Raw genomic sequence first — 18,750 nt, forward strand, 5'->3', positions numbered from 1 at the left:
TACAAACAAAACACATGCTGATTAAGTGAGAGTAAAAGTGGTGCGCCCATTCTAGCCCTCAGTTCAGGCCGACATTTCTACTTTTCTTCGGCTTTCCATCGTTGTGTCACATGTCATTTAATGCCCTCTTACCGTACGTCCACTGCGTCCTCCATGACGGTCATGTCCGTCTTGCACTTGGCCGACGGGTTGATGGCCAGCTCGGCGGGCGGGATGACAAAGCTCTTGCTGAGCGGCAGCCACATCCCTTCTCCTAAGGTGTATGTGAATCTGCAGGGGAGGACAAACAGTGGATTGGGAGGCTGTGGTTAAAATATGGCCACATGACTAGGGTTGCAAAGGGGCAGAACATTGTCAATGGAAAGTTAAGCTTGGGAATTTATGGAAATTCCGACATTTTCTTTTTGCAAAAGCATGTAACAGGGAAGTTAAGTGTAGTTTAATGTAGACTTTGCAAGCTTAGCCCAGCTGGACCCTGGATGCAACTAGTTGTGAACATTGTAAACGTAAAACGTTGATTACTCGGTTTATTATTTAAGTTTATTGTATACAGTAAGCTAACCTTTTACAGCATCAAGAGTAGGACGTATATATGTCCACACAAAATTACAAAAGTACATCATCACCTTGATTATTCACGTCTATCAAAAAGGCCGAGTTGGACAACTTATAAGTGAAAGTAATAACTGCAAATGAAAGGCTGAGCAATAAACCAAGTGAACCAAAACTATATTGAAAAGATGTATGGACGGCAGTGTTGTAAACTTTTTATGTCTCTAAACCTAAAATAATTTAGGGAAAAACAGAGGACTGAGAATAAAGTTCTACTCAAGTCATAAATATTATTTTTAAATTCATATTTTAGCATGCATGTCTGACTAATATAACTGTATTTGTCTCGTCATAAATGACAAAACTACATTTTGATTTTTGTTTAACTGTATTTACCCCCCAAAAAGTTCAGTTTATTATTCCTGTTAATGCCCAAATAAACTTCCTGGAATTTAGCAACCCTATTCATGACACACAAGAAGCCATACAAGGTTTTACAGAAAATATCTTCATCTTGTAATACCTTCTGTAGGATTTAGCTGTAAATCTCCTTAAATGACCACTAAAATCTTGTTGTCTTTGACTCAAGTTTCAAGGGTTTAACTTGAAGAGATGTTTATTACAATAAGAATGCAGCTGACTGAATATGATTTAAATACAAGAACCAGGCTGAAATGTTTAATGCAAAAATGCCCCAAAATGATAACACAGTGATGTTTAGTCTCAATTTTTTAAAACTTTTGCTATGGTTTAATATGTTTCCATCAGCCTCTTAACTCAAAGTGCAGTGGAGGGTAATTAGACTGTCACCAGTTAAATATTGGATTTATTGTTATTGTCACTTGATGAGGGCGCTAGATAAAAAGTCATGGTTTCACCAGAGGGATAACTAGTCATTTCTAAATTGGGGTAAAAGCAAACAGTGGCATTAAACTGAAAAACTGTGTTTTATAATAATTTTAAAAAAAATCCTGCTCTTTATGTGCAAAACTGGCGCAGTTTGCCGTTTGTCTGTTGTGCAAAAACTATACCTACATCCACCTCATGGGGTCTACTTTTCAGATGAATGTGTTTTCTCTGCTCGGTGCTTTATAACCATGACATGAAGCTGCCTCAAGGTTATTTATTCTACCTTATTCTAGCAAAGTTTTTCCTTTTTTCACAGAAGGACACTGTATACTAATGGATGCTATGAATGCCAAATTAGAAACGTGAAACAAAAAAACAAAAAAAAATAGGCCATAAGGACTCCTCCTTGGGACCAAACAGGGCTATAAATCTGTAACCAAGGAGGTCTGGAACGGGCGCTTCAACACGATTCTTTATCTGCAGGTCACAGAGTATCATCAATCTTTAAACACTCTTCGCCTTTAACAAGTTTAACATTGAACACTGATTAACATCAAACGCATTATTAGCACTGATGAATTATGCATGCAAATCTGTGGTACATTGGAGGGGGAATTGTTGATTGAATGAATGGTTAACAACCTTTTTCTTTTGGTGTTTTATGGAGACTGCACACATTCCCCCATTCACATTTGTTCAATTTGCATTTGCTCATTTTGCAACTTAGCATAAGCAATGGGCAGCGTGCATTCATCACCAGCCGCATTGTGGAACACTTACTTACATCTACCCAATTACTCCTCGGTTTGGGGCGGATCAAAGTGCTGCTGTTTGGCCACTCAACGCCGTCTTCTAGCGACACAAATATTTCAGCATTGTTTTCCCGAAAGCTGTTGCTCTGTACCGCAAGTCATTGCGCCATCTCTTGTGGGACTGTGTGCAGCCTCCCTGTGACGCAGTGTGACGTACGTATGGCGGAACAAATTAGCAGCCACTTAACGAGCACTCTTGTATAATGGACACCCAGGGACTAGTGCGCTGCCGTGTGACTTATTTGGGCCACCGTGAGAGGAATAAAAGGTGGAAAAACAGAGTCCCAGTGAGAAAACGAGTTGTTGAGTGGAAAGCATGGCCGCGGTCCTCAGAGGGTTCCCCCCCCCCCCCAGTAGACACTGTGCTGTGCATGTGTTTGAGTGGTGGCTCTCAGCATTCATCTCCTCTGACACTGGAGCTGTGACTCATACACCTAGTAGTCTGCTTCGTTGCATTTGACGCTCCTTGTACCGCTGTGACTCCTGTTGCCTCCTCTGCTTCTGTGTTTGACATGATATCCACTTTGGTGAACGCCATGACGCCCGCGTCAAGGTCCATCTTTGGTCGCTTAGCCAACTTCCAAACATGGAGGCTAAATGAGGACGGATGGCTGTGCCGTGGCAGGTCCTCACTGTCATGTCCAGGAAATGATGTTAGTGAAGCTGTCTCGTGTTTGAGTTTGTTTTATTTTGAAAATGAACCTTCCTCCTGTGTCTGCCTGGTTGTCTGCCCTGCCCCTGATTGGTTCCACCTGTGCCCCTACCCTGTGCCAGTTCGTCTTGTCCCAGGTCATGGAACCACTGTGTCACTCCTCGCCTCAGATAGTTTATATTACAGATTTGTTTTCTCTCCCACGAGTGATTTTCATTTCATCGGCTCTTGGCCCTTTTTGTTTAATAAACTTGGATTTTTTTTTTGGTGAACCTCGTCGTACGAGTTGTGCATTTGGGTTCAGGACCATTGTCCGGTCGTGACACTCACGAGGACGGAGATGTTTTAAAGCACACGCCGGACGAAGGGAGAAGCGTCTAATAAACATCCCAGCATGGCGGGTGATGTATTAAAGCACTTGCTGGAGACTTCCTGGAGCCGGCCCCCCTCTGTCCGCTCTGGATGTAAAGGTGCCTGCTCGGGGTACACCTCGGTTTCCCTTTTTAATCTCTTTTGTCTTGAGTAAAAGGAACATATTCATTTGGGGAAGAAAAGCAGCTGTTTGCTCCACTGTTGTTGAACATGGGCCATCCTCACATGTGTACCTGCTACATTAAAAAGCACATTGACTGTCACCGGGAGGAAAGTTACTGAGCATGTGGTGGAGCTGAGTAAGTGGAGCGTTCTTTTGCTGGAACTCATCATTATTAAGTACCAAATTGAACAATGCCAGGGCCGCAGATTAATGATAGCATTTTCATTGGTTCCTCATGATATTTTACTGTACAGTCGTGTCGCAGTCTCCTGGGAAATCAAAAGCACTGTTTGAGAGGATAGAGCTGAAAATGAAATGTAATGAAATAATAGCGAGGAGTCTGAAGTGAGACTGAAAACTCTTTATTGCCTCCCGCGTTGTCAACGTAAGCACATTATAGATTCTTCCATTCTTACCTATAGAAATTGAAAAGCCTGGACTATTCCACCGCATCGCTGCTTCCCCAAGAGCATTTGGCACAGAGGCAACTAAACTGCTTACAGTACATATCCATGGTTACCACAAACGGCTAACGGTGGAACAACCGGCATTTTACAGCTAAAATTGTCACACTGCGGTGAGGTCAAGTTGGGGTTATATCTTGTCTTCATGTTTTGTCCTGTCATTTCCTGTTTTATTTTGAAAAATTAACAGTCCTCTCGTTTCAGGTCACTTGTCTTTCCTCATGTGTCACCAGTCGAATTGTCTTGCCAGTTTCCACCTGTTTTCCCATTTGTCCTCATGTGTCTTATAGTCGGCGTCTCCCTTTGTCTTGTCCCCGAAGGCACGACCTCTCGTCCGCCTGAATGAATTCTTTCTGCTTGTGGTAAATAAGTTTTGATCGATAATATAGACATTTCATAGCCATTTATTTTTGTCATCAAAGATAATAATAAAGACGGCCTAATGCGTTTACCCCACTGCATCGGAGTCCTCTTTACAGTCCAGGCCTGACAAAAATCTCCTTTTACATGACATTCTCCATCTCGTTGTGGACCTGCTACAAGGAACTTTGATATTGGGCTGATTGGCGGTTCCTCTGGACGATACAGAAGTGTTTCTAAACACCAGAATTCCTTTCGGAAAACCTCTAATAAGTAAAACGTATTTAACAGAGTTTCATGTAGTAGCTCTGACAATATATGCAAAGCATTTTTGTAGGGCGAAGTAAGAATTACATTTATGAACAAAATTTTCAAATTTCATCAAATATGCAAATCATATTGCGAGATACTTTCACAAAAGTTATTATTATCCGATTATTACCCTCTGCCTTTGAAATGTAATTCTCTTTTTCCAATCAATTTCAAAAACGCATAAGATTAATCAGAACTCAATGATAACCTGACCCAGAAAGAAAAAGCGACTGTGCTTGTCCTAATGTGAAAATCTATTTTGTCCGACTCCATTACACTACACCTCTGCAGATCACATTCCTCCCCTTAGTCAGAGGAGAAGAAACTAAGCTGCAGTGTAGCCGAATCACAGAAACCTATTAGACTGTGCAATTTTTTATTTATTTTTGCTGTGGAAAATGCAAGCGTATAATACCGACTTATATCTCCCCCTTACCTGAAAATGCGATCAGAGGGCTGCTCTCCCATCACCAGATCAAAACCGCGCTGGAAGATGGTGTAAGGCCAGGGACTGACATGAGGAGCAAAGGGAAAAGAAAGGGAAACAGATCAGAGGAAGATACAAAAGAGAAGAGGGAATAAATCAAAAGGTGGCGGGCGTTTCATTTTTCAGTGTACCAGCCCTCCTCCTCCTCCTCTGAACCATCCTAAATTCAGACGCCTTGTTTCAGTGTCTCACTCAAGTCCTTCCCGCCCTCACAGAGCCACCCCCACATCACAGCGGCGTTACGACGAGGGTTCTATGTAAACATGCTGATTGAGAAATTTGTTTTTACGGCAGCTGACTCGCAAAGTGACTTTGGCTTGCATCTATACACCATGGGGGGGTGAGGGGTGAGAGCGAGGGCAGACAGTGGAAAAAACCCGACACAAAGACGGGGAGAGTGGGACATGGCAGCCTACGAGAGAGGGAGAATGATGGAGATTAATGGGGAGTGGCAGCTCGGGGACTAAACTGTCTCACGAAGTGAGAGCAAGCGGAGGCAAAGTGACAAGGGCCCGATGTCATTCCGAGCAGGCCCCTGCACCACTGCAAGCTAAAAAAGAACATCGGGGACGCTTTCCGCGCCGCGGCTCGTGGTCATTAAACATTGAAGTCACCCCCCCCCCCCCTGCCCCACCATCCAACACACTCTGTCGCACTGTGACACAGGGGGACCACCAGGGGAAAGGAGGTACAGAGGTGCACAGTTGGGCGGGCTAACAGGAAATTCAGATGTCTCCCAAAAAATGTTTGGGTGGCACGGGGTCCAGTGGACCGAAGAGAGGTCATGGATCCACTAATGATCCACTGCATGACTGGAAACGCATGCTGCTGTTGGTTTACCTGATAGGGTGAGATGTGTTTAAATAAATAATTACCGGGCAATACGCCTTATTTAATGACCTAACAGTAACAATCTTAATGAGATATTAACATATTGAGTGTATGTTGAAGTTATTTACTTGTACTAATTAATAAAATCGTTGACAAAGTGTAATTAAAATGAATGTATGTTTTCGCCGAAGTTATTCTTCAATCATTCAATTTTAATTTGTAAAACGTCCTTGACATTTAGCTGACACCACAAAGACGGTGTAAACCGCTGGGGGACCACTCATAGTGACGCGTGGGAGGGCCACTGCTACTGAAGGTAGTGCTCGCCTTTGCTCTTTTTGAGACGTTGAATATCTCTTGGTGGTGCTTTTATGTCTTCTTTTGGTCGTTTTGTGTATCTGTTTGTTGTCAATTGCGTAGACGTTTTGTGTCCTTTTGCAGTTATCTTGTGTCTCTTTGTAGTTTTTGTCCTAGTAGTAATTTAGTTAATGATTAGTGTAATTTTTAGTGTGTTTGTGTCTTATTGAGGGACATTTTTTAGGGGAGGCCAAGGGGGTCTCGACACTAATATTACAAAATAATATTACTGTCATTTAACTAACGAGAACCAAATAAATAAATCATAAGAGATTATGATAAAGTAATAGTTTTTCACAGAATAGCCGACAATGGTCAGCACTGGATCGACAAGCTGATTGAATTAGAGTAATCCAATCATAATTGCGTAGTAGTCCAATGGTACGTGGGTTAATGGAGGGAACAGTGCTACAGCGCAACACCTCCTCCACATACACACTGGTCATCCAGCGGTTGGCACTGTGTCCGTGGTGTTAGCCAAATGTCAAGGACTTTTTAACAAGCAGACGTGAACCCAATTCCTGTGATGGGGTCTGAAGGAGCCTTTTTCAATACTAAATGATATCAAGTTATTACTGGAAATCATCGTTGTCATACAGAAGAAGCGGCCTTCTACCCAAAGAGGAGCAGACGAAAAGGCGCAACGATACTTCCAAAACTTTAATGACTCACCATCAGCCCAAATGGGATTCATTGCTTGTGATACAACTGTTTGAGTCTAGACAAAAGTTGCAATCAATGTTTTATGGGGAAACTTCTAATCCTATCAAAATAAATGATTTCACCAGTAATGTCTGATCTTGTGTTTGGTTTGAAACCAATACATTCATAACAACAAGCTTGCATTACAAAGTGGGGTTTGTAATCAATTAAATGTAATAAAAGGATGCTGTTAATTGCATCACGGGTATTGTAGAATCTTAGATGTTTTGGAGCTTGAGCAACAGGAATGGTTGAAATATCTCTTACTGCTTTAAATTTTAATAAAAGTAAATAAAATAAATCCCTCTCTTGTGAGTTTGCAGATGTCACTCAACATTATTCTCTATATTCCTGTCCTTTGTTCATTATTTACAAATGAATAAACAAATCACAAATGTACTGGATGTCACGTGGGGGTGCAGGTCGAAGGCAGGCAGTGAGGACTCAAACGCAGATTTCGAACAAAGTGCTCTTTAATATTTACCAAAAACATAACAGACAGACCAACCTGAACAGGTGACAGGAAACAATGACGTGACATGAGACAAGATACTGACAGGGCTTAAATACACAAGGGAGGTGCAGGTGATTGAACACAGGTGGAAACGATCATTGACAAGGCAGGAAGTGAAGTTACCCAGGAACACAAGAGACATGAAAACTACAAAATAAGACAGGAAGCAGACCCAAACCGTGACACTGGATGTCACAATACCAGATATATGCTACTAAATCCCTACTTACCCTACTACTACTACTAATACGTTTACCAACACTATTGCTATTTCTATTGCTATTAATACTAAAATTACTATTACTACTAGTATTTATACCACAACTGATATTACAACTTATAATAGTATAAAACATTTCAGTATTTTTAAAAAAATCTTTAAATTAATTTTATCTTTCAGCATTCCAGTGCATTTACAGCATGTATTTTCTAACTAGACTTTGGAATGACAAGGATTAGAGGGGTCTAAGGGGTGAATAGGGGCTGAGGAGGTCATGTTTCAACCCACTAAAATGAATCAAAAACAAATGAAGGAATCTTAAAATGATTTTCTGTATTAACTGGTTTAGTGATTTGGTCTCCTCTTGGTACCAGTGAGGAGTCTCACTGCTAAATTCAGAAGGCGCAGCAGGCAACATGTGTTAATGGCATGAGGTAGTTATTGGAGTCAAGACACAAAGTAATAATGGCTCGAAAGATGGTCTTAAGATCCCCAATAGAGGCTAAAAGTTTCATTTCCGCTATCGACCCCTTGTGGAAAATGACTAATGATATAATATATTTGTTTTTCAAATTTTAAGTCAGCATTGAAAAAGAACCCTCATATGTGTGGTATATTTGAAGATAGAGGCCCAAGAAAATTGGCTTTTTGTCACCAATCATCTGTCCTGCAGACAGAGAACAGATGACCACCTGACATTTGACTTTCAAAGAGGCTGTGTTTATTACCATGAGGTGAGAACATGCCGGAACCTTCCAGTATAAATTTTTTCACCTGTGTGGTTATAAGAGACATTTTTATGTTATTATTTAAGCAATACCCTATGACAATATACCCATGTCCAACCGTTTTTAAACGGTTTAACAGTTAAGCAATAGATTTGTCCCATTCCAAATATTCTCTGCCTGATAAGTGAACAGTATACTATCATGGGGTGATTATCAAAACTTACCCCTGATTGGGCCCCCACTCACTGCGGATGCACAGGTGCTTGTGGACCGGGTCCTTCATGTAGCCGTCGAGGCAAAGGCATTCACCTGCAAACAGAAAGGCAGAGATGTGTTCATTATAGTGAAGTCTTTTTTGCTCCTCTCCTCAATACGTCATCTGAAAGATTATGCTCTTTAAGCACTTAGAAAACACTCAATCATCTCCAACCATTAATGGTGTTGTCTATGGGATTTCTTTATCAAAGCAATATTTTTTCACTAAAAGCCCACGGAGCTGCTGTCCATATTCAGGAAATGGCAACTTATGAGAGCTATAGGAGCTCCATCATACCCATGGATGGTCTCCTAAAAGGTTTGATACATAATGTGTAAAACACTGTCTCATTTTCAAACTGTTGTTACATGGACATCTCAATGTTAAAGGTTTGTTGTCTTAAAGAGGGAAAAAAATCAATCCTACTCAACAACAGGTTCTCTGGACATAAACAAGTTCAGGTAGAAAATAACTGTTTACAAAAACATTATGTTGTATAATGTGCTTAAGTAAATACAATCAGCGGTTTGGTTCAATCTATCAGGGTTCATTTGCATCAAAACATCAAAACATGCTTTTTATTGTCCTCTCAAACTAGAATTTAAAACAGCAAGCTATTATGCTAGGAAGGTTCCTATCTGCGTGAATTGACCCAGAAGCAGTGTAATTGGCCACCATGATAAAAGCTGTTTGAATTCTCGAATGCTAATGAAAGGAGCTTCCCTACTTAGCTCCTTTAGCAAAGGAACCACTGGACCATCCTTTACGAGAGGAGATTATTCCGTCCCACAATTCCTTGCGGCTGCAATATTTAAATAGTGACATATCATTCTCGCCGAGAAATAACGATCATATCCGAGCAACACAGATCATGTAAGTAACCGTTGCCTAAACTCATTTATATTGTAACCTTGTTAATGAAGTAACATTTTGAACCTGGTTTATAGAGTCTGCATGACTCAGCACTGTAACAACACATAAAGGCATCTAAGATGCGCTTCTTTGTTGTCCATCTTTGGAGAAATTGTAGTTTTGCTGCTGCAGACCGACACAAACATGCGTCTCCCGTTGAATCATAACTACGTAGCTTAGTGAAAGTGCTTTTCTTTTTGTAACTCTTCGTGAATTTTCCTAACTATCTTTCCTTGACCCCGTGTCGTTTTCCAAAGAGATTTGGGAAAAGTGGTTACGAATCGACGTTAGAAGGTCATTTTTTGGACTATTTATTTTGTTGGGCTGATTAGCACTGGCATGTTCACAGCTAGCAAGGCGCTCGTTAGCTCGCTAGCGGTAGCGGCTTGGAGAAAAGCCATTTGGACAAACCTCTGTTTCAGTATCTCATATTTCTTCAATTTGCTTTCTTAAATCTAGTAATTGCTGTGTTAAACCAGCGGATTTTAATGCCGCAAAACTAAATGGAAGAATGAGTGTCTTCTTTTTGCCCAAAGCTAACAACTTGAACTGGGCCACATTTATTGACAGTGTGAATGCAAAGAAAGAGGAAAGAAAACACAGCCAAGAAAAAAATCCCTAAAATACTGCACATTTGCAGTTTCCCTGAAAGGTGGGGAGTTCGAGGGGCTTTTTGATGCGTTTTGGTAATCAGCCTGCACAGAGATACTGCTTGTTTTGTTTAGTGCTTGTGGCCAAATTGCATAATCTAAAAAACTCTTTCTATTCTGTTCGTTGTGTAAAAAAAAAGAGCTCTCTTGTTATCCTGGAGTGCGAAAGAACAATGAGGAACCCTTCTCCTCTCCCTAATGGTGGTAGTTAAGTATCACGATGATCTACCTGGAATAGTAAATCACAAATAAAAAAAGTTCCCACCTCAAGCCACTAATCTGGGATTACTTGGGAATTTTTATGATTTATACTTCCTGCAGCTTAATTTCACAATGGAGAAAAACGCAAGACAGCCTAAGTCTAAATACTGAAATTGTCACGGTTTGGTTCTTCCTGTTTTATTTTGTAGTTTTCATGTCTCTTGTGTCCCTGGGTTAGCTTCACTTCCTGCCTTGTCCTGTGATTGCCTGATTGGACACAGGTGGAAACAATCAGCTGCACCTCCCTAGTGTATTTAAGCCCTGTGTGCCTGGTGTCCCCTGTCGTGTCATTGTTAAGTCTACCAGTCATTGGTGCACGTCTTTGTTGGATTAAAAGAGCACTTTTTTGAAGAAGTTTGAGTCTTCCCTTCAACCTGCAGATGCTTGTGACAGAAATGATTCCTTCCTTCCAATGTCTTTAAATAGACTCATTTGTCCAGGCTTTACTGGTGCCATTGACTGAATGGCAGCCAGTCTGAATAGACTGGTCATTATTTATCAAGGAAAAACTCGTCTAGGGACTGAGGTTTCCAAAAATCCATAAAGTCTAACAATTTGGGGCAATTGCTAATAGGATCACATGCAACACTGCTCAGCAGTAAATGCTTACAAACAGAGGCACTGTGATCTAAAAGGGGTTTATAAATCCCCAAGTGCTCGCTTTATATGAAGACTATTAATATTGATCTGCTGGTAGCTAGGGTTGGGTACCGAGAACCGGTACCAATATAGCACCGGTTCCTACACGACCGGGACCCACCGTATCGAAACGTAACGCAGATTTCGGTGCTTGCTTTCGGTTCCTGAGCCGATTGAAACACTTTATTTACACACTGTGATGACAGTGTCCTTGCAGCAGCTAACGATAGCGTAGCCTTGTGTAGCTACAGTGGCCAGCTAGCCATCTACCTTCTATTTATATTTATTTAAGTCAGTGTTTCCCTCCGTTATTAAAGTCTGCAGTATCCCCCCAATGGCAGGCAGACTATTGCGCGCACACAGACACAGCGGCGTCCCTTTGGTGTTGTTCTTCATTAAACCGCATTGAGACACGTGACCCCATTTCATCACGCAAATGACGCCAGATCGTTGTTTTCGTCTTTATTTTGCGAAGCGTTGACTAAACGTAGAAATAATAATAAATTCTATCACACTGTAGATAAACAATATACTCTTGTGCTTAATGCAGCTCTCTGCCCCAAATCCCATTTTTTTTAATTTACATTATTGTTTAAACAGTTGGTCATTTAATTTTGTAATTGTTCAATTTAAAGAAACGTTTTTGCCATGGAATTTCAATTATTGTTTTGTCCTTAAAAAAAAAGAAAAAAGTATCGGTCTAGGCACTGTTTAGGCACTGGTATGGTTTTAGAAGCACTGGTTTAGCACAGATATTGGTGGAAAAAAAATACCCATTCCTACTGGTAGCTGGTTTTCATGTATACAAATGTAATAGTGCTGGGTTGACTTGTAATTGCAATTCATTGTTATGTCTTATTTCAAAACTTGTGTATTGGGGGCTTTAAACACCTAAAAAAAAAAGCTATTTTCCACTGGCAGGGCATTAACATTTCTTCACCCTCATAACATTATAAAAGGCAAGTTGACTTTTAACATTATAATCGATGTTCATAAGGACGTGTCCCTGATAGAGTGCACAGCTGGGATTGAATGTCCAGGGGTTTTATAGTCTGTTAAGACTGGATTTTGTCATTGGTTATTAATACATTTGGTTTTATCAACTCAACTATCTGGAAGAGATTCAAAATTAAAATGTTCATGTATGACTTTGCTATCTTTCTGGGCCAAATCTTTTCTGTTATCGTTGATAACATCTTTAACTGTTATGTGTGAAGGCTGCAGCAGTTTTAGGCCTGCCCCTCAACGCTCTCATTGGTTAAGACCTGTGAACCCGTCCTAAGCCAATACTGATCAACATACACCCGACCCCTAACCCTGCACCCTCCCGTGACCTATGGTTTGTCTGTATGAGTAATCAGAGCCAGTGACCAATTGGCTTTAAATATAATAGTTTATGTGGAATTCTTCACGGAGAAAGACAACATTATTAAGACTCTCTTCCAGTTGCACGATAACCAAATCCCCCAATGTTATAAACTAAGGGGAAACACTGGTTACAGTTAACTTTTGGTTCTGTAATTTGTTTTATGTGTTTATTTCAGAATCTCTTATACAAATAATAAAAAAAACAATAAAATAGCTGTCGGCGCTAATTAATGAGTTAATGCAATATTAATGTGTTAATTTACCTAGCCTTAATATGATTTTTTTTCTTATTTTCTTAGAGAGCCACAGCGTCCAACGCCCCCCCCTAGAACAGGGATGGAGGAGGGGGGTGGATTAAGAGCATGCTCAGGAGTAAAGCATCAGCTTTTTATTCCATCGTCAGCACCCAAGAGAAACGCCGGCCTCGACTTTCCTCGGTATGAGTGATGTGGCCTCACCTGTGGGTGAGAGGGTTACTCGGGGGTAACGTGTACAACATGCTCCGCTCCTGCTCAATAGGAGGCAATTGAAGGGCACAGGCCTGGGCTTATACAACACAGTTAATGGAAGAAGGTCAGCTGTCAGTACCTGTCCGGCTAAAGGAAATCATACCCGCTGATTGCCTCCTTTGTGTTGCTCAAATGGGATTAAAAAGAAATGACTAAAGCGGTATTTCAAGTCTTTTAAGATTTGATGGCACATTTGGAGTCAAAATAGATCATTGTTTTCTCTTGAGTTCTGACCATGACAGCTGACTGGGTCGGGCAAAAGAAAAAAGCTCTACAAACATCCAACATCAGCTTGTCGTCTTCTTCCTTTTGAGCCAACAACACAAAGCATTTGGAGTACTTCAATTACTTGAGGTGCTTAGCCGATGTAGCAGGATGACGAAGGCTGAGGAAAAAAGCACTTTCATTTACTTTTTCAGTCTTAATAGCAGCTGCAACAATCTTGTAGTGGCCAATATGTCAAAGTTAAAAAGGTACAAGGTTTCCTTCTGGCTAAGAAAGGTCGCATCAAAGTGCACTGTGGAATGTCCAGTCTCATCACACTGTAGTTAAAACGGAGACATCCGTCACAGTTGTTGTACAGACTTAGAAAGGCTTCTATTAAGCGATGCAGTTGATGCTGCTTGTTTAGGCATTTGTAACTGTTGTTTTTTGTGGAAGAGTTTGTTGGTTTTAACAGACACCGCTGTATTTTGCACCCACCTTAAAAAACCTCTCAATGGTATAATCCGCCACCTCTTTTGAATACGTTTGAGTTCAAAGGGCTCATTCAGTTGCTTACATCATTCAATCAGCCAACCATATGCAAAAATCTATGTGAAATGTTTCCTCTCCTAAATGATGTGCGGTAAGGAAGTCCGCCCCGGCTCTTAACATAATTTCTACTTTGTTCAATGTCTTGATGTTATTTAAATGCCTGACTCTGGGAAGTTCATTTGACTCGTGGTATAAATTGTGTCCAGAGTTAATAAAATAAAAACAATGCCAAGATGTGATTCATTTAGATTTGTTTCAATGTCAGCTGAAAAAGATCCAACCCCTCGCCTTACTTTTATTTGCCGTTTCATTGCGCTCTGAGCTCTGGCCACTCAAGCTCAAAGCTGCTACACGGACGTCTTACATCCCCTGCATGGTAAATATGGGGGGGCGGAGCTACAAACTTGCTTTTCATTGCTTCCTACCTGTTTTTCTGTGATCTTAGGACACAAACAGACACACCCACACACACCACCAGGAAGGGGTTTTGTGCAACGTTACGAAGCAGAATTTAAACATTGCCTTTAAATAATCCAGAAACCTAGATCTGTTGCGTGGGGGGCATTCACTGTGCGCTTTTTCCACACATACAGTTGTGGCAAAATGACTCAGCCATCAAGCAGATATCCGCATGCTGATCCACTCTGCGTTTGGTATGATGCAGGAAGCAACGTGGGCTTTTGTGTCAAAAGTGGTTTGAACACAAACTATGGAGAGGAACTAGCCCGTGATGCATCAAGTCTTCTTCAATACAGCATGACAATCATTTTGTAAATGATGGTCCATTTATGGTCAAATAGACTGAATGTGATCGATAGGCCTCTGTACGACATGTCTACGTTACTCCTCTTCTCTCCAAATATGGTTGATAGCGTCTTTAGGGCGGGCAGACATCATCGCCATGCGTTACCGCTTCGGTCCATCAGTATCTCCTGCTGCAGAAATAAGAATTCACGCCATGTACAGCGCCATTGAAACCCGCTGCAGCCCACACTCACTCTCACAATGACACAAACACACATTTACGTGCACATATGCAGAACAGCTTATTTACAGATGCATCATGTGAAAAAAACACCATTACCGATGGCTCGCCTTGCCGGTCCTGCTCTGCTCATTCATGATTTCCTAAAGGAGCGGGGGCACCGTGTGGATTTAGGTGTGTGGGCGAGTCTCAGAAAGGATTCCAAAGCGGCGAGCGGGAGACACGCCGGCCCCCGTATTTTGGATTCATTTAAAGGTCTTGGAGCTCAATCGGAGTCGCCGGCAAAGGAGTGTTGAGCCGCCGTGTAAAACAAGGAAGGCCTTCCTTCTCATTAAATAGGAGACTATTCTACGCACCTATAACAGTTTGAGTGACATTTTCAAGATTATTAAGGATTTCCCAAGATGCACTGAAATGATTAATTCTGGATACTTTCGGTTTCCATGAATGAGGAACACCTTCTGATACTTGGATTGTAGAATTAGTGATAAGAAATGATGGAGAAAATCTAGGTTAACTATTAAGATTTTATTTGTTGGGGAGAAAAAATGGGTATTTTTTTTAGTCCTCAAGCCAAAGCTATTTTTATAAGCGAGAAGCCACTGTTGCTGGCGAGGCTGTCAACGCCTCCACAGGGACCGAGGACGTGTCGTATTAAGCGCCGTACTTGAACAAAAAAAATGTCAGATCATAACTTTCAAAAAAACATTAAGAACTTATTTATGGCAGATCATTAAAATGAACGTTTTGACGTTCTCTGAACGTTCAAATACAGAGAGAAAAAAATGAGTTTGAGAGACTTAGTTGCAGAGATGAGGACTTTTAAAGGACTTGTTAAAACAAGGACACGCATTGTATTAATCTGTTTTACAGACATAGTGGATTCCGGGAAGATCAAAATGTATTCACTGGCAGAGAGAGTGATAAAGAGCTTGTTAAGCACCACAGAGTTCTGCAATTCTGTTTTATCAGCATGTTGCTCTCATCATTTGGACTTTGAATAATATGTGTAGCTTGAATAAAGCAGTGTGTACAGTAGCTGCACATGCACAAAATTCCATCTGTGTGTATCGGGGGAAACTGGAAAGGCACAGGGCCCATTGAAATATTAAGGAAAATTGTAATTGTTTAAAATTCTATGTATTATTCATAAATGAAAACTCTTCTATCCTATTGCTTTCATGAGAATGTGTCAAACTGGCAGCAAAGCAATGAATTTATATTCATACATTAGCATGTTACAAATTATATTTAAAGACATGGAAACTTCAGTTGACAGGTTTAAAAAAACAAGATCAGCCTAATTGAAGGAATCTAGGTTTTAATACAGTAGTGGCATAAACATAAGGGTGATGTCACTATGACTATGTTCACTTTGTATATACATTCATCCACATTATCAGCCTGTGAAAAACGTAAAAAGAGTAATATAATTATAATAACATAATATGTTATGGTCCATCCTACGGATGTGGGGGCGGGGTGGCTTACACAAACAAAATACCCTTCACGATCATACCATGACAAGCAAGTGAATTTCTTTTCGGAACAGGTTAAAAATTTAGTGATGCAGGTTATTAATAACAGTGGTGCCATCCACTCCAATCCCGCCTCCAAATGCTCTCATTGGCTTAGACGCATGATGTTGCTCCCCCCAAGCTAATACTGATCAAAATCCCCCCATGGGGACCCACGGTCTGTTGGTATGTGTATTTACACCCAGTGAGCCAGTGACGGACTTTAAGAGTGATGGAATTTTAAAAGTATCCGTAAATATTTGATAAAATACTATTTGCCCTTAGTGAATTAATGCTTTAACGCAATAATAACACTTTAACTTGCCCAGCTCCAATGGGAATATAATTTGACTGTTTACAAAACGAGCAGATGGGCAAAACCCAAATGCACTTCATCCAGTGATGAGCAAGCTCAATCGTATTTTTTAAATGCAAAGATCTGCAAATTAGCTGGAATGTTTTGCAGTTTTTTTAAAAATTTGGGGTAAAAGGTTTTGAACATCCTGGTCAGTTTCAATCGGAACATAACAAATTAAAATAAAAAAGTTATCTGTAAAACCAAAGAATAGTTGTGCATATAAAAGCTTATTAACTTTTTTACATGCGTGTGTTTCTTTTATAATTCCGAAGCACGGTTTGGTTCTGCTTCTTGTCTTATTTTGTAGTTTCCATGTCTCTCGTGTCCCTGGGTAACTTCACTTCCTGCCTTGTCCTGTGATTGCCTGATTGTTTCCACCTGTGTCCAATCACCTGCACCTCCCTAGTGTATGTAAGCCCTGTGTGCCAGTTGTCCCTCGTCGCGTCATTGTCAATGTCTAGTTGTCGTTGGTGCACATCCTTTGGCTTTTTGATTTGTGTGGTGAATAAAGAGCACCTTCTGGAAACTCCTGCGTTTGAGTCCTGCCTGCCTTCCGCCTGCACCAGCACCCACCCTGACAGTTGTCTAATAATTAGATCGAATGACATGACAATGGCAATAGTTAAGGATCAGAATAGAGGTCTCCCAGCATGTAGCATCTCTCTGCCAGGTTGCAGGTCCCCTTTCTGGCCAATAGTCAATACAACACCACCAAAATCATAAGAAGTTTTGGGTTATGTGGTCAAGGGAACAACCAAAAGTGGTGAAATGGATTTACTTTTCACTCAGGCTTTTTCTAAGGCTGGAAAAAAAGTATGTAATGCAGCATTGTTCAAAAGTTATTAACATCTTTCATTTCAGTCTCCCCGGTGTTCTGCATTGTAGAATGTTAATGCCTAAGAATATCACAGGTCCAGTTGCCCCATCAGAAAGGGCTATCTGGTGGTATGGTGATGCACTAGAGTATTTTAAATATAGCATACACCTCAAAGATATGGATTTAAGATGTCTTGAATGCCCTTTGCTGCTGCATTTGTCACATATCCTGCTGGTCCTTCAGTCTGCTTCTCCAAAGACCATCTACTGTAGCTGGAGGACTGACTATGGACCAGTGGCTCATATAATTCAATTTCTAAACACCCAAAATATCCTTTTGAAATTACAAATTGCGGTGCTGCTCTTATGCGGTTGTTACCTCATGCCTAAGCACGTCTCCCCTCAGACAGGATTGGGAAGGAACAGTCGAAATATAACCCAATGCAGTCTGCTAACCAAAAAATTTAGTCCAATATCAAATCCAATTCGATATAATGAAGGTCACTGAAACAATTGTTAGGACCTCATTGTGTTCTTTTTCCTGTGAAATTAAACTAGTCTGTTACTCTTTGAGTAAACAATCTGATGGATTCAAATTTGATTTCATCAACCTGGACAAAAACAATTTGCCCACGATTTCACACTAGAGGAAGGAGCTCCAAGAGAAGATCACATTTTGGCATTTACTCCTCGACCTTTACAAACCTCCAAATTGGTTTCGAGTGGCTAGAGACAAACGCATTCAACTCTCTGCTATAATTAATCATCATCATTTACAATTTTTTTTTCCGTAAATTTTGCTCAGAAAAACTAAATAATTTGTCCTTAGAACCATCACCCACAGAACAAAGTTGACAGTGGAGACATTGAAAATAATGTATCAGCTCTGTGAACAACTCCCCTGGGGGAAGTCAGGTCAAGTTCTCCAGACAATCCATTTTGCTATTTCTCACACCTGCAGTGCCGTGGACCGTAGTTATGGTCGCACTTGTGTCGGCTAGCTCGGCTGTGTTCTGTCTCGATGCGGCCAGATGTGAGCCGGCTTTGGCCCATTTCATTCATGCCATATCTGGCCCAGATGTAGCTGTTACAGATATGGCCCTATTCTGGCTCAGACATGGCCACCGGGTTTATTGCCAGCCAGCACTAAAACAGGTTCTGGCCCGTGGATGGCTTCCAGACCTGGGCTGAATCTGGCATTATACAAACGGGCCTATTCTGGTCGAGACATGGCCGCAGGGTTTATCGGCAATGAGCACTGAAACGGGATCTGGCCCATTAATGACTGCCAAACATGGGCCAAATCAGTCATTATAGATTCGGGCTTATTCTGGTTGCTACATGGCTG

General features: G+C 41.0%; 1 protein-coding gene across 4 annotated transcripts in view; it reads right to left on the minus strand.

Annotated features, from left to right (window-relative positions):
* The window catches only part of astn1 (astrotactin 1), a 302,720-nt gene that overhangs the window by 178,796 nt on the left and 105,174 nt on the right, over window positions 1-18,750 (minus strand). For all 4 annotated transcript variants that reach the window (XM_037457170.2, XM_037457168.2, XM_037457167.2 and 1 more), the window contains exons 9-11: window positions 8,600-8,684; window positions 4,973-5,047; window positions 133-270 (exon numbers count right to left, since the gene is read on the minus strand). In XM_037457170.2, coding sequence (XP_037313067.2) covers window positions 133-270; window positions 4,973-5,047; window positions 8,600-8,684 — 298 coding nt within the window. The remainder of the gene's footprint in view (window positions 1-132; window positions 271-4,972; window positions 5,048-8,599; window positions 8,685-18,750) is intronic.

Source organism: Pungitius pungitius, chromosome 15 (genome assembly GCF_949316345.1).
Source record: "Pungitius pungitius chromosome 15, fPunPun2.1, whole genome shotgun sequence".
Classification (NCBI taxonomy): Eukaryota; Metazoa; Chordata; class Actinopteri; order Perciformes; family Gasterosteidae; genus Pungitius; species Pungitius pungitius.